General features: G+C 49.6%; 1 protein-coding gene across 3 annotated transcripts in view; it reads right to left on the bottom strand.

Moving 5' to 3' along the window:
* The window catches only part of EML2 (EMAP like 2), a 36,507-nt gene that overhangs the window by 10,859 nt on the left and 4,251 nt on the right, over positions 1 to 21,397 (bottom strand). Inside the window, exons 2-13 of one of the 3 annotated variants that reach the window (XM_035117671.2) lie at positions 18,981 to 19,163; positions 16,339 to 16,459; positions 14,934 to 15,047; positions 10,026 to 10,054; positions 9,291 to 9,420; positions 8,979 to 9,128; positions 8,674 to 8,743; positions 8,084 to 8,194; positions 6,417 to 6,512; positions 5,446 to 5,580; positions 3,459 to 3,558; positions 2,082 to 2,236 (exon numbers count right to left, since the gene is read on the bottom strand). In XM_035117671.2, coding sequence (XP_034973562.2) covers positions 2,082 to 2,236; positions 3,459 to 3,558; positions 5,446 to 5,580; positions 6,417 to 6,512; positions 8,084 to 8,194; positions 8,674 to 8,743; positions 8,979 to 9,128; positions 9,291 to 9,420; positions 10,026 to 10,054; positions 14,934 to 15,047; positions 16,339 to 16,459; positions 18,981 to 19,163 — 1,394 coding nt within the window. Of the gene's footprint in view, positions 1 to 2,081; positions 2,237 to 3,458; positions 3,559 to 5,445; positions 5,581 to 6,416; positions 6,513 to 8,083; positions 8,195 to 8,673; positions 8,744 to 8,978; positions 9,129 to 9,290; positions 9,421 to 10,025; positions 10,055 to 13,820; positions 14,571 to 14,933; positions 15,048 to 16,338; positions 16,460 to 18,980; positions 19,164 to 21,397 lie in introns of those variants that run through there. The other 2 variants (XM_035117672.2, XM_060275478.1) reach the window with 2 other exon arrangements.

Here is a 21,397-nt window from a genome sequence, read left to right as displayed (position 1 = left end):
CTCTCAAATGTCAAGGAAATAAACAACTATCTGACTTTTAGAAGACATCTGAAAGCAAACCTGTTTAGGGAAGTTTTTAATGTTTGATGTTTTACCGTGTTTCTAATATCCTGTTGGGAGCCACCCAGAGTGGCTGGGGAAACCCAGCCAGTTGGGAGGGGTATAAGGAATAAATTATTATTAAAATAATAATATACACAGAGGAATTATACCAGAAAGATATGGTCTCGTACACCCCAGGTAGTGTGGTTGCTGACCTTGAGCCAGACATCTTGGAGAGTGAAGTCAAATGGGCCTTAGAAAGCACTGCTAATAACAAGGCCAGTGGAAGTGATGATATTCCAGCTGAACTATTTAAAATGTTAAAAGATGATGCTGTTAAGGTGCTACACTCAATATGCCAGCAAGTTTGGAAAACTCAGCAGTGGCCAGAGAATTGGAGAAGATCAGTCTACATCCCAATCCCAAAGAAGGGCACTGCCAAAGAATGCTCCAACTACCACACAATGGCTCTCATTTCACATGCTAGCAAGGTTATGCTTAAAATTCTACAAGGTAGGCTTAAGCAGTATGTGGACCGAGAAGTGCAAGCTGGATTTCAAAGGGGCAGAGGAACCAGAGAACAAAGTGCAAACTTGCGCTGGATTATGGAGAAAGCTAGAGAGTTCCAGAAAAACATCTACTTCTGCTTCATTGACTATGCAAAAGCATTTGACTGTGTCAACCACAGCAAACTATGGCAAGTTCTTAAAGAAATGGGAGTGCCTGATCACCTCATCTGTCTCCTGAGAAATCTCTATGTGGGACAAGAAGCTACAGTTAGAACTGGATATGGAACAACTGACTGCTTCAAAATTGGGAAAGGAGTATGACAAGGTTGTATATTGTCTCCCTGTTTATTTAACTTATATGCAAAATTCATCGTGCAAAAGGCTGGACTGGATGAATCCCAAACCGGAATTAAGATTGCTGCAAGAAATATCAACAACCTCAGATATGCTGATGACACAACCTTGATGGCAGAAAGTGAGGAGGAATTAAAGAACCTTTTAATGAGGGTGAAAGAGGAGAGTGCAAAATATGGTCTGAAGCTCAACATCAAAAAAACTAAGATCATGGTCACTGGTCCCATCACCTCCTGGCAAATAGAAGGGGCAGAAATGGAGGCAGTGAGAGATTTTACTTTCTTGGGTTCCATGATCCCTGCAGATGGTGACAGCAGTCATGAAATTAAAAAACGCCTGCTTCTTGGGAGAAAAGCAATGACAAACCTAGACAGCATCTTAAAAAGCAGAGACATCACCTTGCTGACAAAGGTCCGTATAGTTAAAGCTATGGTTTTCCCAGTAGTGATGTATGGAAGTGAGAGCTGGACCATCAAGAAGGCTGATCGCTGAAGAATGGATGCTTTTGAATTCTGGTGCTGGAGGAGACTCTTGAGAGTCCCATGGACTGCAAGAAGATCAATCCTCTCCATTCTGAAGGAAATCAGCCATGAGTGCTCACTGGAAGGACAGTTCCTGAAGCTGAGGCTCCAATACTTTGGCCACCTCATGAGAAGACTCCCTGGAAAAGACCCTGATGCTGGGGAAGATTGAGGGCAGAAAGAGAAGGGAACGACAGAGGACGAGATGGTTGGAAAGTGTTCTCGAAGCTACCAACATGAGTCTGACCAAACTGCAGGAGGGAGTGAAAGACAGGAGTGCCTGGCGTGCTCTGGTCCATGGGTCACGAAGAGTCAGACACAACTAAACATCATCATCATTATTATTATTATTAAAGCAGCTGGCTGTTTCCTGCTGGAAGGTCAGGTGCTGAACTAGAGGACCTCTGTAACATGAACCAGCAAGTTCTTGCGCCTCTGTTCCCCTGCTGGAATTGTGCCTGGCGCATTGTTCCTGCATTGCAGGGGGTTCGATCAGATGACCCTTGGGGCCCCTTCCAACTCTACAGTCCTGTGATTCTATGATCCCTCGTTCCACAGCACCTTTGGCCATGACTGGGTCCAAGCAAGACATGAAAGGCTGCTACCCTAAGGAGGCAGGACTCCACCCACCCACCCAGCCGGCCGGCCGCAATACCTCGTTCTCCTGCAGCTTCTGGTAATCCCGGCCCCAGAGCACAACTCTGCGGTCCCTGCCGCCTCCCGTAACGATGGTCCCATTCCGCAGCACACACAAGCCAAAGATGCCACCTTCATGGGCTCCTGGCACTGCATGGCAAATCCTGTTCCCCCCTGCCAGGTGAAGGACAACACTGTTAGACAGGACAACCTTCCCCCATGCCCAGGACAGAACCTGGGAAGGATTTTTCTTCTGTAGTAGAAACCAGCTTCCCTAACAGGGCTGCAGCATCAGTTTGCAAGCCTTTCCACGCTTAACTTGGGTACAAGTTCCTTTGACGTCAACGGGACTTATTTTTGAGTATACCTGCCTTGTCTTGTGCTGTTAATCTGCAAGGCCACCATAAACCTTCCCCAACCTGCTGCCCTCCAGCTGTTTTGTACTGCAGTTCCCATTGGCCCCCCAGCCAGCATGGCCGTGTGGTGGCCCAGGGGCTGATGGGATATGAAGTCCACCACCTCAGGAAGGCATCTGAATGGGGAAGGGTGCCTTAGAGGCCTAAGTGCTTTCTGGAGACGCAAGGGAGCCTTTATGGCGAAGGGAGAGTCAGTTTGGTGTAGCGGCTGGTTTGTCAGACTAGAACCTGAGAGACCAGGGTTCGAATCCCTGCTCGGCTGTGAAACTCACTGGGTGACCTTGGGGGCCAGTCACTGCCTCTCAGCCTAACCTACCTCACAGGGTTGTTGTAGAGATAAAATGGGGAGGGGGGAACCATGTACACCACCTTGGTGAAAAAGGGTGGAACATAAATGCAATTAATCAATAAATACTTTTTCCATAATATTATGCTCCACTTCCCAAACTTACGTTTCTATTCAAAAAGTGATGGCAAGAGCAGCAACCAGGGGGGGGCAAGGAAAGAAGCCCCCCCCACCAAAGGAGTCATTCACCTCCCCCCCCCAATGTCTCATTCCTTTCTTTCTTCTTTCAGAAATCTAATAGGAGAGGTGGTGCTCTTTTCTCCCCCTGAGCCAAATGCACTTGGCCCCTCTGGATATTGGTTTTGGTTTTTTTCTGGCATCGCATCTGAGTGTTGGGAAGCATCTCTTCGGTGAACCTATGCTTCTCGTCCCAAGAACATTGTGCAAGCGGAATATTACAGGTGCCTAATAAAATGTTAATGCGGTTATGTGACTGGTCGGTACAAGAAAGGGAACGAACCCTGCGTGAGAAAAGGCGAGTGAGGGATTCAGTAAGAGTAAAATATTTTTTAGTCCCTGCAGCAACTCACAAATTTGGCTGTGTAGAAACACTCAGGAGCACCTAGCTAGACTGATACAGCCCAACCAGACAGAGCTGCTATTTAGGAGCACCTCAACCCATTCCCAAACTGACCTTTCCCCCAAATGTAGAGGTTCCCCCCAGAATCTCCGGTCACAGTGTCTCCGTTCTCTGTGAAAGCCACACACAGGACATATTTGGGCTTCTCGTGTTTCTGTGGAAGGAAAACAGGTGAGCCTCAAAAACAGGGAGCAGAGGGGGCGGGAAACCCACCCCAAATCCAACCTGGAGCTCCCACTTCACCCCACCTCTAATGAGAGCTGGCCAGCAAGACAACTGCATCTTGAAAGCTCACTGTGCAAGAAAGGGTTAAGAGTCAACCCCTTTAGCAAACAGATCCGAACTGGTTCTCCAGGACCGTGTGTGTGTGCGCACAGTAGTTGGTTCAACTGGTTTGGCTGGGTGGGGTTGGGAAAGTGCCCCCCCCCCAAGTCCCAGAGAGCAAACGAAGCAGAAACCCCCATCTTGTCTGCAACGCAAGAACTAGTGAGGCGCTATGGGCTGGGACCTGGGAACAAAGAGGGTTCAAATCCCTGCTTGGCCCTGAAGCTCACTGGGTGACTTTGGGGGCTGGTCACTGCCTCTCACAGCCAAACCTGCCTTGTAGGGTTGTTGTGGGGATTCAATGAGGAGGAATGGAACCTTGGGAGGAAAAGGCGGGGTAGACATGCAGTAAAGAGGACAAAGAAAATTAGTGGTCCAATTGGGCCAGAAAATGTCTCTCTGGCTCAGCATATTCATACGCTGGCCGGTTGGCATACATTTGTCTTGAGAGGCAATGGAGTGCGCCTCCAGGGGTGAAGTCAAACCACAGCGTTAGCTGCACCCAAATTACCTCCGGGGGGGGCACAAGCCTGGGCAGCGCATATGGAGGTCCTGGGCTGCCCAGTCAACAACACCCCCTCTTGGCCTCGCAGTTAGTTATTACTGAAGCAATACAGTAGTACCTTGGTTCTCAAACACCTTGGTTCTCAAATGCCCAAAACCTGGAAGTAAGTGTTCTGGTTTCCGAACGTTTTTCGGAAGCCGAACATCCGATGCGGCTGTCGGCTATTGTTTCCGGGGTGCCTGCACCAATCAGAAGCTGCGCCTTGGTTTTCGAACATTTTGGAAGTCAAACGGATTTCTGGAACGGATTAAGTTTGGCACTTTTGTTTTTGCTATTTATTTTGCATTTTTGTTTTTGAGGCTTTTTCGGTTAATTCGTTTTTGTGACTGTGTGGAACCCAGGTCAGCTACTGATTGATTGATTGATTGATTGTATGACTGTGGAACTGGATAAAAGCCTCCCATCCAAACAATGACTGTCATCAGTGCTGGTAAGAAAAAAATTATTTTAATTTTTATCATCTATAATACTGTCTTTATTTCTTTTATAGTACAGTTCATTGATTATTGATCAATGGTTTCATTTCATGGATCAATGGTTTTGTTAGATAGTAAAATTCATATTAAATGGCAGTTTTAAGGGTTGTTTTTAAAAGTCTGGAATGGATTAGTCTGTTTTGCATTACTTTCTATGGGAAAGTGCGCCATGGTTTTGGAATGCTTTGCTTTTTGGAATGCACTTCCGGAATGGATTAAGTTTGAGAACCAAGGTACCACTGTATTACTGAAGCAATACGTGCGATGTGCATTTTTCAAATCGTTAGAATGCTCTGTAACACCTGTATTTGAACAGGTGTCATTTCACAGAGTCACACCAGGTTTCCCCCTGGTTTTACCCCATCTGGAGAAAGGGGGCTGACCAAGAAAACAAGGGGAACAGCCCCCTTGCCCCCACGTGGCCATGCAAAGTGCTTTGTGGAAGAGAGGGGAACTGGTCCCTGTACTTCTCAGGATGCAGTTTGTAACCCACCTAACTGAAGAGGGGTCCGGGGAAGATTTATGTGCAGAATCCACCAGGAAGCCCTCGTGTCATGTGCAAGCCTGTTGATGTGACCAGGAGCTAGACGGGGGCACAAGCCCGCCAGCCAGCCCAAACCTGGCCTACCCACAATCTTCTGCAGCTTATCCCTCTCCCTTCCGATCCCGCTCTCACCTCAAAAATGCCCTGCCTCTTGCTGAGGCTGCCTCCCTCCAGCGTCCAGAAGTGGATGTGAGATTTCCCGCAGGTAATGAGTAGCGTTGGCTCCGTAGGATGGAAAGTTGCGGCCAGCACAGACTCATTGGAGCACTGCGGAGCAAGAGGAGCAGGAAGGAGAGAGGGGTCAGTACAGTGAAGCATCAGCAGGCAGGGGCCAGAGGCAGGGGCCGCAAGAGACTGTGGCAGCCGGGGGCAACCTGCTGTCCTTAAGCCTCAGCGAACATGATTCCAGTCCAGAATGTATAAACGCCATTTCCAACTCCTCAAAAGATTCCATCAACGGTGTCTCCGGAAAATTTTACACATCACTTGGGAAGACAGGTGAACTATTGCCAGTGTACTGGAAGAAGCAAAGATCCCCAGTGTTGAAGCAATGATTCTTCAACATCAATTTCGTTGGACTGGCTATGTTGTGCGGATGCCTGATGATTGTCTTCCAAAGCAACTGCTCTATTCCCAACTTAAAAATGGAAAGCATAATGCTGGTGGTCAACAAAAAGAGGTTTAAAGACTCTCTCAAGGCAAATCTATATAAATGTAGTAAAAACACTGACAAGTGGGAAACACTGGCCTGCGAGCTCTCCAGTTGGAGAACAGCCTTCAGCAAAGGTGTCATGGGCTTTGAAGACACTCGAACTCGGGACAAAAGGGAGAAATGTGCTAAGAGGAAGGCACGCTTGGCAATTCCACACCGTGATCAACTCCCGCCTGGAAACCAATGTCCCCACTGTGGAAGGACGTGTGGTTCTAGAACTGGCCTCCACAGCCACTTACGGACTCATTGTTAAAACCGTGTTTATGGAAGACAGTCTTACTTGCCTATGAGTGATCGCCAAAGAAGGAGAGTCCAGAATGTCTGGAGCGCCAAACCCAGGTTGGGAAAGGCTGGATTTTGGCCAAAGGAACGGGGCAGAATGCAAAGTTACCTTCACGTCTGCGAGCTTCTGCTCCTTTTGCCAATCCCACACGGACAGTACATGGTCATTGGAGTCATCGACAGCACATAAGAGTCCTCCGCCATTCTGGTGAGAGAGAAGAGACATGGATAGAGGCAGCCGGGCAGGCACCCCTCACTACTGCCGTCCAACGCCTTGGATTCACCATGGCAAGCCATTTCTAGAAGCGAAACCTAATTAGAAATCTCATGCCAGCTCCCTCTTTCTTTAAAATACAAACCAACGAGTGCTCTGTAAAACTAAGGTTTAGGCAGTCTTGATAACAGAACTGATATCCCCCCAGCTACAGAATTTGAGTCTGGGGAGGGGGAGGGTATGCCTTGGCAGAATATGAAGGCAGTGGGGTGGAGGCTGGGCCTCCTTGAACTTGCAAACTCATCTTCCTTCCACCCCCCACAAGAATCACAACCTTACTAGTGGTCAACGGGCCAGGCCGTAGTTCAGGGCTAGAGCTTCTGCCTTGCAAGCAGAAGCTCCTAGGTTCAATCCTGGCATCTCCAGGGTTTGGAGAAGTTCCTGCCTGGAATCCTGAATATCTGCTGCCAGTCAGTGTAGGTAATACTGAGCCTGATGCACCAATGGTCTGACTCTGTACAGTAGGTTCCAATTGCTTTCTGTGGGGGGAGACAACATCAGGGGCCTTTTCTGCTGTGGCTCCCCATTTGTGGAATTGCTCTCCCCAGGGAAGCCTTTTGTAACAAATCTTTAGGCTCCAGGCAAAAATGTTCCTCTTCTCCCAGGCCTTTGGCTGATTAATCTATGGCCTTTTCAATGTGTCTGTGGGAGGGAGGCGAGTTATTGGTTTGTTTTTGTTTTTCCTATGTCTTTTGTGTTCTTGTTTTGTATTTTTATGTTGTGAACCGCCCTGTGATCTTCGGATGAAGGGCAGAATACAAATTTAATACATTGTTGGCCTCTGTCTGGCTGAGGAGACAATAGAGGATTGGGGTTTCAGGGATGAAGTCAAACCACTGGGGAGTTGCAGCTCCTGCTGTGGCTGTAGAGACTGATACAGGAGAGACATGTTTTGTTGCAGCTGGGGCAGATGAGGGTGTCCTGTTGTGCTACTGCAGATGCACTGTGGCGTTTATTCTTCCTAAACTCCCCCCCCCTGGCCTCTACTAGAGCCAGGGCCTTTTCAGTACTGGCCCCAACTTGGTGGAACGCTCTTTCCCAGGAGACCAGGGCCCTGCGGGATTTGTCATCTTTCCGCAGGGCCTGCAAGACAGAGCTGTTCCGCCTGCCCTTTGGGTTAGACTCAGCCTGACCCCTGTGTTTTCCTTCCTCATGGCTTGGACTTATGGACTACTTGAAATGAGGCTGCACTTTAAATTTTAATACTGTATTTTAATCTGTATTTTAATTAATTGTTTTTATGTTTTATTGTAATTCTGTTGGTGTGAGCCGCCCTGAGCCCAGTTTTTGACCGGGGAGGGCGGGGTATAAATAAAATTTTATTATTATTATTATTATTATTATTATTATTATTATTATTATTATTATTTATTACCACCATCATCATCGTTATCTGCCTAACCCAAGCTTGTGGGGTGAACAGTGGGTTCTGGGTTCCCCCTTTTTGGCGGAAGGAAGAAAGGGAGGGAGGGAGGAAGGAAGGAAGGGGAAGCATCACTCACAGACTTTGAGAATCCCACGCAGCTCACAGCTCGGTCGAAGGGCCCAGGGCCCAGGACATGGAGCGTGTTCAGACTCACAGAATCCCAGACCCGAACGTGGGGAGGCAGCGGCTGCCGGAAGGAAGAATGCCGGTTCAGGATACACAAAAGGAAGCTGCCCTTCACACAACACAGAAACAACTTGTGGAACCTGGGGGGCTCTGGAAGAGGCACTGGCCACAAGGTTTGTTTTAAAAGCAGAACAGAGGAAGGCAGGGCTGCAGTCGGCTATTAGCTGCAGCTGATCACTGGTGCAACCACATTCAGAGGGGGCAGACGCTTCTGGCTACAAGATACTGGGGAGAAAGAGCACCAGGATCTCCATGCCTTGGCTGGGACGGGGAAGGGATGCTAAAGTAAAGAGACATAAAGGGCAGCTCCTAAGTACGCAAATGTTCAGCTGCCCCATTATTTGGGAATGGGGGGGGGATTTTTCCCGTTGGCTTTAAATGCATGCAATCTGTTTCCGTTTCTCCTTTGCTCCCTCTCTCTTCCCACCACCGACACCTCCCAATCTCTGGCGCCTCCTCCTCTAGCCAGTTGCCCCTCACCTTGCCATCTTTCGAAGTCCCGGCCACCTGCCCAGTTGCTATGGTGACCATGTCAGGATGCACAGCTAGGCTGAGTGAGAAAGGAAAGGATAGAAGTCACACACTCGTATGCAGAGAGAACACTGGGGGCTCCGAAAGGCCAGCCACCCACCCACCCACTCCTTGCAATGGCTCCTTCTATTTTTAAAAGTGGCGCCGCCTCCAAAACTGGCAATGCATCTTCCGGACCCCCCTCGCTGCTCCTCTGCTGTTCCAGCTGGAGAGGAAAGAAACAGCGCAGGAACCGCCTCCCCCCCCCCGCTTACCACTTGATGTCATCATTGTGGCCCAGGTAGTGGCGTTGGCGCTGTTCTTCCACGTTGTAGAGGACAGCCACGGCAGCCACGAAATACACGATCTCCCCCGTGGGCAGCAGGAAAAGGTTGGCGCGGCAGTCACGACCCCGATACCCATAGCTGGAGTGGATGTCGGTGGGTCAAGGACAAAAAGAGAGAATGGGCTTTGCGGTCCTGGCCACCAGCTCTGGGAGCCAAGGAGGGGAAGATCCAGAACTCGCTTCAAGCACCCCACTCCCTTTTCTTCCCCCCCTCCCCAGGAGACTGCTTTGAGTAGGATACACCCAGTCCAGCTTCAGCTTCTTATGGGGTAGATCCAGCTTGGCATCAAGGCTGTAGGTGGCGACAACAGCATCGGGGACAAACATGGGGATGGGCCGCCCCCGCAGGAACATCTTCACGTAACCATCCTCTGCGTACGGATCACCGGGGGGGGGGGGAGAGAGAAGGCGTCACGATCACCCATCACCCATAACTGCACTTGCAAGACCTCCTCCAGCTGCCCAGAGGGAGCGGGGCTGCCTCTACACAAGAGAGCGCCTTGATTTCCCCTAAAACCAGACGCTCTCCTCCATCTCTCACCTTAACTGCCTCTACACAAGAGAGCGCCTTGATTTCCCCTAAAACCAGACGCTCTCCTCCATCTCTCACCTTAACTGCCCTGAAGCAAAACTTGCAGAAAGCTAATCACTTGGGGCAAGCAAGGCCCGCCCTCCTGGAGGGCACGAAGGGAGAATTTCCAGAAGGCAAGCTTATCAGATGAGTTTCCCTCTTTGACCGGTCTTCTCCCTCCACTATTCTACGTAAGAACACTTGGGCTGTGTTAAAAGGGCGCGCGCGCGCGCACGCACACCATCTCTCAAGAATTGTACAACCTGGACCATGCTGGCGCACGCCATTCATATATTCCGCATGACCTCCAGGCTTCTATGGCCATGCCCAGCTCCCAGCCTCGGACTGGATTTCTGGGTGTTTCCCCCCCACCATAAACTGCAAAGTGTGGCAGCATCTACTCACCAGCGCTGAAGGTGGATTCTTTAGGTTTGCTGCGAGGGAAAGAGAGAAGACAGTTAGGATGAAAGGGGAAGTCTGTAGTGGGGGAAGAAAGGAAGGCACATCTCTGCTGCAACAATCCGACTAGAGAGTTATTCTCCCTCTCTCATCTTCAGCAAACAGCTTCCAGCTGACCCTCGCATCTCTTCCTGCCTTTCTGCCCAAATACACCCGCTGCTATCCTTGGATCCTGCGTGTGGTTCGCTCTTCCACCTCCCCTTTGCCGGGCTTGTACTCCCCTCATGGCAGCTGCACCCGCGTCAAACAAATCCACGCATCCCAGCAGGCAGAATGTTGCTGCTCATTCCGTGACGTCAAAGCAGATCAGTCTCTAGCAGGAGAGGCACCACCGGAGGGGAAGCCAGCTTGCAGCCCATTAGAGACGTTTGCTTCAGCAGGACAAGCCACGCCGAGCATTGCCAAAGCATCAAAGGAGAAGAACAGGCCTCTGCAGTCATGCTGCTCACAAGCTTGTGAATGCTTAGGGAGCGGGGGAGTTTGCAGAAGTGCATTACCCGCCAAGCAAGTGCCTAGAGTCCTATGGTTACCAGACGTCCCCATTTCCCAGGGACAGTCCCCGGATTTGCAAATCCGTCCCCGGAAAAAATCCATCCCCTGGATGGATTTAATGTCCCCGGATTTATATTTTAAGTGTTGTAGATTAGTAGGAAATGAATGTTGTGATTGGTTCAATGGCACAAGACACATCATACGGGGGACTTCTGGCAAGACAAGATGGCAGGCGCCACGGCAGTGAGCAGCTCCTGAAACCAGCCAGAGCCAACTGCCCTACCAGGCTGGCTCCGGGCTGCTGAGACTGCTGGTTCCGCCTCCACTGCCAAGGGGGAACCAGGGACGCCTGGCGCGTCAACTGGGGGAACCTCTGACCCCCCCCCAAAAAAAATCGAGAGCGCCCGGCACCCGGCCAACTGCCCAGTGGCGCTCTGGGGCAAGGAAAACCCCAGAGCTGATGCAGGGAGAAGGAGAAGGAGAAGGAAGAGAGAGAAAGAGGAAGGAGAAAAAAGAGGGGAGCCCGACCTTGCCATGCCGCCGCCGCTGAAAAGAGGTAGGGAAGCACCGGGAGGGCAAAGACACGTGGCCGAGCCCAGGCCTGGCCCGAGTCTACTCCACGACAGCTAGCGCTCCAAGAGAGCAGGCCGGGGCCCAGAGGAAGGCGACGCAACAGAGGAGACCACAGAAGAGAAGATATTACTTCTTAATTTTTTTTAAAAAAAACTTTTCTCTTCTTTTCTTCTTTTATCCCAAAAAAAGAGAGGTGTCCCCGGGTTCTTTGAAAAAAAAATCTGGTAACCTTAGCCTAGACTCCAAAACAGCATGTGGCAAAGTTTTATAGGCCGAGCCGTATTCTCTGAAGTCTCTTAATGGCTCTGGACATTTAGTCCAGTACAATTCTTAACAATGTTCCTCTGCCAGCTATCGGGATGCTTTCAGCCTTCAGGATAAGGTAGGGTGCAAGACGCCAGATGGGGGAACAGAGAAGAACATAAGAACCCCGCTGGATCAAGCCAAAGGGGGCCCATCCAGTCCAGCATCGTGGTCTCACAGGGGCCAACCAGGTGCCTGTGGGAAACCCGCAAGAGCCCTCTCCTCCCCTCTTGTGGTTTCCAGCAACTGGGATTCAGTAGCGTTTGCTGCTTCCAATGTAAGAAATGCGAGTAAGAACGCAGAGCACAGGAACTGTCCTGCTAAGTCAGGCCTAACGGTCAGTTTAAGTCAGCCTGCCCACCTCCAGCAAAGGGGCAGGTGGATGCGCAACAGCCTCCAGCGTGGAGACTATTGGGGTTACCTCAAGATATGTGGGTCTGGGGTAGCTCCGTTGGGTAGAGCGTGGTGCTGATAATGCCAAGGTTGCAGGTTCGATTCCCAAACGGGGCAGCTGCATATTCCTGCATTGCAGGGGGTTGGACTAGATGACCCTCAGGGTCCCTTCCAACTCTACAATCCACCTTTCTTTCTTTCCAAGCCTTTTGTGTGTGTGTGCTCATAACACCCATCAGTAAAACCTCCTCAAGCCCCATACTAGCGAGTTGATTAGCATCAATTAAACTTGCTCCCGCCTTCTAGTTTTCCAACCAATGAGTGCAAAAGCACTGGGATAACCGGCAAGAAGCCTGGCATGACTAAGAAGAAGAGGGTGCAGCTCTGGAGCAGAGCATACACCTCAAGGTATAAGGTGCCAGGTTCCTTCTCAGCATCTCTGCAGAAGAGGCTCCCCTGGGGACCCCCGGAATGCACTTTATCGCCGCTTGATTTTGTTACAAGAAACATTTAAACTATCAGCCTCTCCCCCCACCACTCAGCGACCAAGGGGTTAACTAACTCCCTTTCTCTCTCTCTTTTGGAGAAGGGCGGGGCTACCTCCCTGCCAGTCTTCTGAGGCTCTTTTATCTCCCTCCATCCAGAGTAACAGTTGGCAGGGCGTTCCCCACCCTTTTCCATGCCCTGCCCAGGGGATTCTGCCTCCTCCTCCCTGTTTGTTTTCTCTCTCTCTCTCTGGGGGGGATCCTGCTAGGATCTTGCATCAGCCAAGGCAATGGGCCTCCTCCCTCCCGGGCAGCACTGCAAGACCCTCCACCAAGGAACAGGCTGTAGGACCCCACAGGATGGATTTCTACGCCTCCCTTGGGCTGTGCACCTGGCATCTAGTTTCCTGAGGCTGTGGGGCAAGGAGGGTTGGGGGCAGGAGAGGCTTCAGATTCAGTCCTCCTCCCCTTGGGCACAACTCCAGGAAACCGAACAGGTGGCCTTAGCCAAGTTCGAGAGAGGAAAATGGGGCTGCAGGTGAAATAATAGTCATGTATGCCAAGGCTTGGCGCTCCCCACCCTCTGCTTCTTGCAGGCTGTACCCTCCAGGACTGAGCCAAACCATTTTGCTATGGTGGGGGGAGGGGGGCAGAAAACCCAAAAGGTATTCTTCATATGGTACTTTTAAAAACAGCTGGTCGCCTGCCACTCTGTGGCACCTAAAGCCACCACCCCACAGCAGGACCAGTCGTGATGCCAACAGCCCCTCCTCAGCTTAGAGCAGTGCAATATTAGCACCTTTGCCCCCTCCACAGCCCCTTTTGTGGGATCCCCAAGCCCTGCACCAATAAGGGTCCCCCACCCTATGTTGTTTAGTCGTTTGTGACCCCATGGACCAGAGCACGCCAGGCACTCCTGTCTTCCACTGCCTCCCGCAGCTTGGTCAAACTCATGTTCGTACCCCACCCTATACCCGATTTGTTTCTGGAACCCAAAGATCCTGCAGGGCTGGCCTCCTCTCCCATAAATGGCATACAGCTAGCTCCCCATCTTTTGATTCCTGCATTGCAGGGGGTTGGAGTTGGACTGAATGACCCGTGAGGATCCCTTCCAACTCCACAATTCTGATGTTTCATGATTCCTCGCATGGAAGGCCCAACCAAGCCCAGCAAACCAAGTCACCTATCTTAAGGAACATTGCACCCTTCACTGAGAGGGAAGAACTCCCCCTCCCACTTTAACATAGAGAAACTCATATCCAACCTTAGCAACGGTATCGGAGGTGCCCCACCCCGAAAGAAGATGGCAAAGCAGGTCATCCAAACACATTGCTCCCCCTCCGTTTAAAACGAAAAGGATGCAATTCCTTGAGAAAACGCTTAATGCACTCTGCACGTGCTCAGAGGCACTCTTTTTCATCTGAAGTTGAAAATAGGGGCTGGGGAAGAAGTAAGGCCCAAAGCGGTCCCTCCGTCAACGCAAACGCCGCCTTACCTGGGGCTAAGGCTCCCTGCCGCCTTCTTCATCGTGGATGCTCGGAGCTGCCCCTGGCTTTGCTTTTAGGATTGGGGTAAGGGCTCCTGCTCTTTATATTTGATACTCCGGAGGTGGAGAGGGAAGCTTCTTACGAGCAGCGATGGGGAGAATTCCTGCCTGGGCTGCTTTTTGCCCCACCCGCCGGTAGCTGGAAATGCAAGGCAACTAACTGCAAGGCGCGTCCCGTCCCGGGGGATACGGCGGAGCAATGGGGCCCGGACGGGAAACTTTCCAACTTTCCCCTCCTTCCTGGCTTTAACTTTCCCTCCCCCAGGCCGGGGCCTTTCTTTAACCCTCTACGTGCTGGTTACCCGCAGTGGAGGAGGCGGGGGGTGGGGAGAAGGGCAGCGCTGTTTCAGACGCTTGGGAAAAAAACGGACGGTTTTCCCACGGAGCGCACGCGAGAAGCAGCCGCCGTTTCGTCCCGGCTCAACCAGCGGGCCAAGGGCCGTTCTGCTCGGAGGGATGGCTTAAGATGCGTGATGGCCGTGCACGTGTGAATCCTGCTGTGCGCGTGTAGACATGCTTGTAGGGCTCCGCGAGGGCCTTAGGAGGGCACCTGTGGCTTTAAGAGTGACACGGAGGGGAGGAAACTCCCCCACCCGGTATCAGGAACGGAGAGAAGTTGCTGCGCGCCTCAAGAAGGAGATATCCGGTTTTGGGGAGTGAGGCATCGCTTCCTCCTTGCTCGCGCTTTGAAATCCGATCTCGCAACTCTCCGCCTTTCTGCTGGCGCGTTTTGCTTCCGGTTTACGCTCCCGCGTGTGGTTTAGGTAGGCTTTCAGCTGGCTCGCGTCGAAGCAAGGCGCACTTTGCAAGACCTCAGCTGCTCTGCGAAGTAGAATCAATGGGTCTTGCAGAACCTGAGCTGCTAAAAGCGAAGGCGGAGTCCCTAGCAAATACACTCCGCTGCTTGGGCTAGTGCAAGTCAAATGAGCTTTGCTGAAGCAGAGCCGCGAGAGAGGAGTTTATTTCCCTGCCTAGAATAGCATTATGTTATGTCCGTGAAAATTGTCCTAAAGATCATTCAGCCTCCATAGATGGATTTGCAGGTCTGGCTTTCACACGTACCCGTCGCGTTTCCCGCTGCACGAGCTGCTTGAGGAAGTGGTGCGGCTCCTCTGGTCCTTGACCCCCTCGCGCTTGAGTGAGGCTGGGCGCTCTGGAGAAGGGCAGCTTCGCCCGCTGTGGGAGAGAGAGCCTCAACAATATAGCCAGAGACAAGGGCAAGGGGCAGGCAGGTGGGAGGGCGAGCTGGCCGAAGAAAAAGAGGGATGATGCAGGGAGGGAAGGAAAGCAGCGTGATGTGCGCCTGAGCAGAAGCGAGCGAGGAGCGGGAGCCGGCTGCGTGAAAAGCTAGTAAGCACTCTGCAAGACCGCTTCTCTGCAAGATGGCTTTTCGAAAGACTTGAGGCCCTGCACCAAAGAAACTCCTTTGCAAGACCTGGGCTGCTGCGTCCTTGTAACCCCTATTCAAAGACAAGATGGACGCAGAACGACAGTGGCTCACTGGCAGTGAATTTGCCAGCAAATGCATATTGGATGCATCTTGGGCCTTCACCCTGTGGACTCTCTGTATTCAGAGAAACTGGAAGCCGGCCATTCAGCAGCTGACTAACAGCTACTGGGAACAAGAAGCCCATGGATCTTGGGTCCGATTCAATACATGACGCCCCCACACAGGGTAGTCATTCAAGCAGATTCTTAAAGATAACATTTAAATTTTTGTTCTTGTGCTGTTCTATACACCTGCCAGTCTCCATTCAACCTTAATCATCGTTCAGCTCAGCAGATATTCTGAATGCAACGTCCTGCCCATCACAAACAGGCCTTTCAAAAGAGGGGGAAAGAAAACTAAATTCTCATTCATGCCAAATGAAAACAAAAGCGTCTAAGCCTCCCTTCTCTCTCCCTGAACCAGTCTGCAGAGAGAGAAAGGGAAGCGAAAGTTACAGCCAGTTTTGACAAGAAGCCAACCTGCACAGTGGAAAAATTTACCCACATTCTGTGGCTTTGAAGCACCTCATTCAAGTCTCTTCTAATCTCCCCTGGTTGTTGAATATCTCTTCAATTTGGAAAAAAATGAGGGGTTTCCCTTTACTCCAGGTAAATATTTGTAGACCTATTTAAAATTAAAGTGCTCCTAAAAACTGAGCTTTAAAAGAAACACCAATCACTTCAGAATTTGAAATTTGGATTTGTGTAAATTTCTCCATTTCCTTTCCTCCTCTCTTCTGTTCATCACCTACATTTTTTGGCTCAAGCTGGCCCTCAAGGTTGGCTTCCAGTCACGAACCATGCTTAAAAAATGCATTTAAAACACAGCCAGCCAATACAAAACATTTCAGAGTAATCCCGCAGCCTCTCCCAGTTAAATAATTGTGATAACAAGAGATTTAGCAGCAGGAGGAGGAGGAGGAGGAGAGAGGAATATGAGGCCCTTGTACAAGGTGCTCTTGTGACCAAGACCCATCACCTTTTCCCAGGAAGCAGCTCTCTCTTGGGGGATGACGGGGAGGTCGAGTAGCCTCTCCTCTGGGGGATGATCCCATTGCTCAAGCCAGGCCTGGAAGGCAGACCCCTCAACAGCTGGTAAACTGCAAGGGAGACAATGTGTTAATTCCAGAAGGGGCCACAATTGCAGAATCACAGAATTGTAGGGTTGGGAGGTACTCAGAGTCCAACCCCCTGCAATGCAGGAATCTCGGCTATCCAGAGGAGGGTATCTAAATTAACCCTCCTAGTCCAATTCTGTTGCCCAGAGCTCTTCATCAGGCAAGGTGTTGTAATAATAATAATAATAATAATAATAATAATAATAATAATAATAATAATAATAAAAAATATATTTATCCCTCGCCCATCTGGCTGGGTTTCCCCAGCCACTCTGGGCGGCTTCCAACAAAAAATTAAAAATATATTAAAACATCAGTCATTAAAAACTTCCCTAAACAGGGCTGCCTTCAGAACGAGATGAGGCATAAGGGGAAAGGTATAAAACCAAATACATTTCTTCCCACCTCCCCATGACTTCCCCCCACCGCCCTTTTGCGAAGAGACCTGACAAACCTGCCACCATTTTCTGATTTATTTTTGTGGAAAACTGTCCCGTGAAACAGTAAGCCACACTCTGGACACCCTTGAGATGAAAGATGCAGGATAATTAATAAGAATCAATAAATGCTGCCCTAGAAACAGATATATAGCAGGTGGACAGGCAACTCCCAATCGATGGCTGTCCATGTGATCTGTCTTCAGACATCTAGGTCCCCTCTAAAATGTGGGAAGGGGCAGTTTTAAAGCACCGGGGGGGGGGGCAAGGATGAGAGAGCCCCTGCCTTTCCCTATGCACAGTCCTTCCTTCGATATGGGCTCACTTCCAGCATCAGTGAGGCTGGCGGAGGGGGGTATTCGCCCCCCCCATCTCCACCTGCGTGCTGCTTAGGCACTTAAAACTGCACCCCACCCTCTGTCTGCCATCCAATTGTGGCAGTCCCACATACCATATTTTTCCGTGTATAAGATGAGGGCTGTCGGTGGCAATGCGTGCGATTTTCCGTGCCAGGGGAGGTGGGTGAGCGATTTTCAACAATTCCCCCCCAAAAAAGCTCAACAATTCTGGGCAATCTCTCCCCATTTTCTTAATTTTGAGTCCCTAAATTTTTGAGTCCCGTCTCATACATGGGAGCGTGTTATGCACGGAAAAATACAGTGTGTTTGGAACCTGCCAAGTTCCTATGCAATTTGGCCTTGGTACACCTGGAGATAAATTTGGTGAAGAAAATCGGCAAACGGTTTCTTCGAGAGGGTGGGGACCGGTGGGCTTTGCTGGAAATCCCAGGCTGTGGGTGGGGAAAACCACCCCAACACTGCTTTGGCCCAGGCAGGAATGGCACTTTCAAACCCAGCAAATTCCTAGACTTGTAGTGTTGGAGGGATGCAATTGTCATCTAGTCCAACCCCCTGCAGATTAGGAGCTGCCATATGTCCATATAATGCCCAATATGAGTACAGAATAATATTTTCATAGGCATCTGATAGCATCATCAAATTATTCTGTATTGAATTATACAGAGCGTTAATTCTTAACGGTCATTGCACCCACTTATTGTCAGACGCAGAAGTGTTCGTATCAGCAACTTAACTTCTTTTTGCAGCCAATAACTAAAGCTTGCTCACAGAAATGGAAAAAGCCCCTTGCTTGTAGTAAATATCCAACTTACTATGGACAAAGATTCCGAAATATATACTGCCCACAATAAATGATGGATGCGTACAATAGCAAACCTGACACTGCCTAAATTTAGGTGAACCAGAGCATAGCACCAGATGCTGCTGTTGTCTGAAGGAAGGTTGGTGGGGGAAGGCTTTTGTAGTCGCGGCAGCCAGACTCTGGAACTCGCTCCTCCAGGGGACCCACCCAGCTCCTTTCCTGTCAGTGGGAGACCATCTTGTTTTGACAGGCCTTCAGATGATTCATTCGCCACATTCGATATATTTCTCTCCCATGTTAGTCGCCTTCAGTCTCTTATGTATTTACAAAAATAAATCTTAAATAAACAGTAAATTAAATTACTTTTTATTTGGTTTATTGGAGGGGGCAGCATTTGGTTTACTGCTTCTCCCCCTAAAACGAATTATTCTATTGCAGTACAGTGGTACCTTGGCTGTCGAACACCTTGGCTCCTGAACAAATCGGCTCCCGAACGCCGCAAACCCGGAAGTAAGTGTTCCGGTTTGCGAATGTTTTTTCGGAAGCCGAACGTCCAACACGGCTTCTGCTTGAGTGCAGCTAATCGGAAGCAGCACCTTGGTTTTCAAACAGTTTCGGGAGTTGAACAGACTTCCAGAACGGATTAAGTTTTACAACCGAGGTACCACTGTACTGTTGCTTGCTGATTTGTAGGCCTATTTGGGCTGAAAAACAGCACATTCAGTTTTAATAAGCAACAAGAGGAGGTTTTCTTTTAAAAAAAATATTATGTCCTAGTTTGGTTAAGTCAAGGACCCGGACAACTCTGACTAAAGGGCGTAGCTGACCCAGACCAGAGACAAGGGAGCTGCAGGACGGACGGACGGACACCCACACCCAGTGCCTCCCCACCAACACCCTCATACCTTTGCTGGGTCCCCTTTTCTGCAGGCTGAGCCCGTTCTCTTCGCAGGTGCTGAGACGCCGCAGGACATCAGCCAGAGCAGCCTTCAACACCTGGATCTCATCTTCCTGCAGCTGTAACCGCTGCTCCAGGTAGGAGATGCGGTCATCCACCTCCATCCCGCTGATGCCTGACAAGTTATCATCTGGGGAACAGAAGGGATCAAGTGAGAAAGAAGAGGCGAGCCATTTTCTAAGGCAACAGATGCTACGTGTCATTTGTCAAAACAACCCAATAAGGTAGGTTTGGCTAGGAAACCCAAGCTTTTCACCCACAGTTGTTGGGTGTGTTTCAATCATGGCAAGAGACTTTATTTCAGATTTCTGACATCCAAGCTCAGCATTCTACAACACTGCACCACATTCGCCCTCCAATGCCGAATACCTTGCCTTGGGAGTGTTGCTTTTAATATGCAGTGGTACCTTGGTTCTCAAAGTTAGTCCGTTCCCAAAGTCCGTTCCAAAACCAAAGCATTCCAAAACCAAGGCACATTTTCCCATAGAACGTAATGCAAAACAGATTAATCTGTTCTAGACTTTTTAAAACAACCGCTAAAACAGCAATTTAACATGCATTTTACTATCTGACGAGACCATTGATCCATAAAATGAAAGCAATAAACAATGTACCGCAGTCACACACACAATCAATCAGTCAGTAGCTGAACTGGGTCACACACAGTTACAAAAGAAAAAAAAGCCACACAAACACAAAATAAATAGCAAAACCAGACAGACCTCATCGTAACACTCATATCGGAAGCGTAACACTCAAAACGGAGCACATTTGGCTTCCAAAAAAAGTTCGCAAACCAGAACACTTCTGGTTTTGCAGTATTTGCGTTCCAAGTTGTTTGAGTACCAAGGCGTTTGAGAACCAAGGGACCACTGTAAACAGGTTTCTAGACCTCATGGCTGGAGAGGGGCACTTGAAAGGGGGGGGATACAATGTTAAGGTCGAAACAAAGCTCTGCTAATTTCTTTTAAAAAAAGAAACAGCGTCCATCCACATAGGCCCATTAATCTGTGCCAATTGGAGAGGAATGTTTTATATAAAACATGCCACAAATGAGTGAAAGGAGGAATTTGTGAGCATATGAGCTGGTTGTTGTTGTTTTTAAGTAGGCTCACCTACTTGCATGTTCTTCTGTATGAAAGGCTGACAGGGAGAGCCCACCAAAATACAGGAGGCAGTAAGAGGAGATGCTGTTTGCCAAGGAAATTACAACAGGTCATGAGGATTAGGTGATGGAGCCAACAGTTTATGGCCTTTTAATATCACTGTGCAGCTTATATCAATATCAATCTATTTGAAATACCCCTTGATTATTATTTTTAATGCACATTTACGAATATATCTCAAAGATTCAATTCCCCAAAATAGAAATTATTGGATAATATGACCACATCAGCATGCATTATATATGCGAATTATCAGAAGCAAAAGGAAACTCATCAATTTAGGAAATGGTTTATGAAACCATTGAACAGAATAACTTGTGCTGTGTCGGTGAAATGAGGGGAGTATCAAACTAATAGATTAGGACAAGAATGGGAGCACTTTAGAGAATATAAAGTGAACCGAAAGAGGAACACAATTTGTGGTACTTATTTCATTCCTCTTTCTGCCTCTGAAGACGGTTTGTAAACTTTGGTTGGTGCAGAATTCGGCAGCCAGGTTGCTCACCGGGGCAAGATGGTTTGAGCATATTACTCTGATCCTGGCTGCCAGTGAGTTTCCGGCCCCGAATCAACATACTGTTTCTGACCTATAAAGCCTTAAACGGCTCAGGACCACAATATTTCAAGGACCATCTCTTTCCATATGAAGCTAGGTACCCTGACCCTGATATCATCTTCTGAGGCCCTCCTTCGTGTGCCTCCTCCCAGTGGCGGAGGGAGATTCATGCACCAGGGGGCGGGAAGCAGGAGGGGGCGGGGTTGGCACGCGTCTTGGGGGCGTGGAGCATCTCCTGTGGGGGCGTGGTGCCCAGCATGGGGGGGGCAGCCGCAATGGCACCCCACCGGGATCGTTCTGCCGGGGGCGGTGCGCTCCCCCCGCACTCCTCTTCCTCCGCTAGTGCCTCCTCCTCAAGAGGTCTGGAGGGTGGCAACATGAGAACAGGACCTATCCTGCTGTGGCTCCTCGTTTGTCAAATGCTCTCCCCAGGGAGGCTCGCCTGGCGTCTTCACTACATATCTTTAGGCAGCAGGCAAAAACATTCCTCTTCTCCCAGGCCTTTTGCTAATTAAACAATCTATTGTCTTTTAGGAACAGGTGGGATGTTTTTCAAGTATTTCTCTTTCCTCTTGGTTTGAATGTATCTATGTGGGGTTTATTGCCTGATTGCTTGTTTGGTTGGAAGTCACTTTGGGTTGC

Source organism: Zootoca vivipara, chromosome 6 (genome assembly GCF_963506605.1).
Source record: "Zootoca vivipara chromosome 6, rZooViv1.1, whole genome shotgun sequence".
Taxonomy (NCBI): domain Eukaryota; kingdom Metazoa; phylum Chordata; class Lepidosauria; order Squamata; family Lacertidae; genus Zootoca; species Zootoca vivipara.
This window is presented reverse-complemented; position numbering and strand designations above follow the sequence as displayed.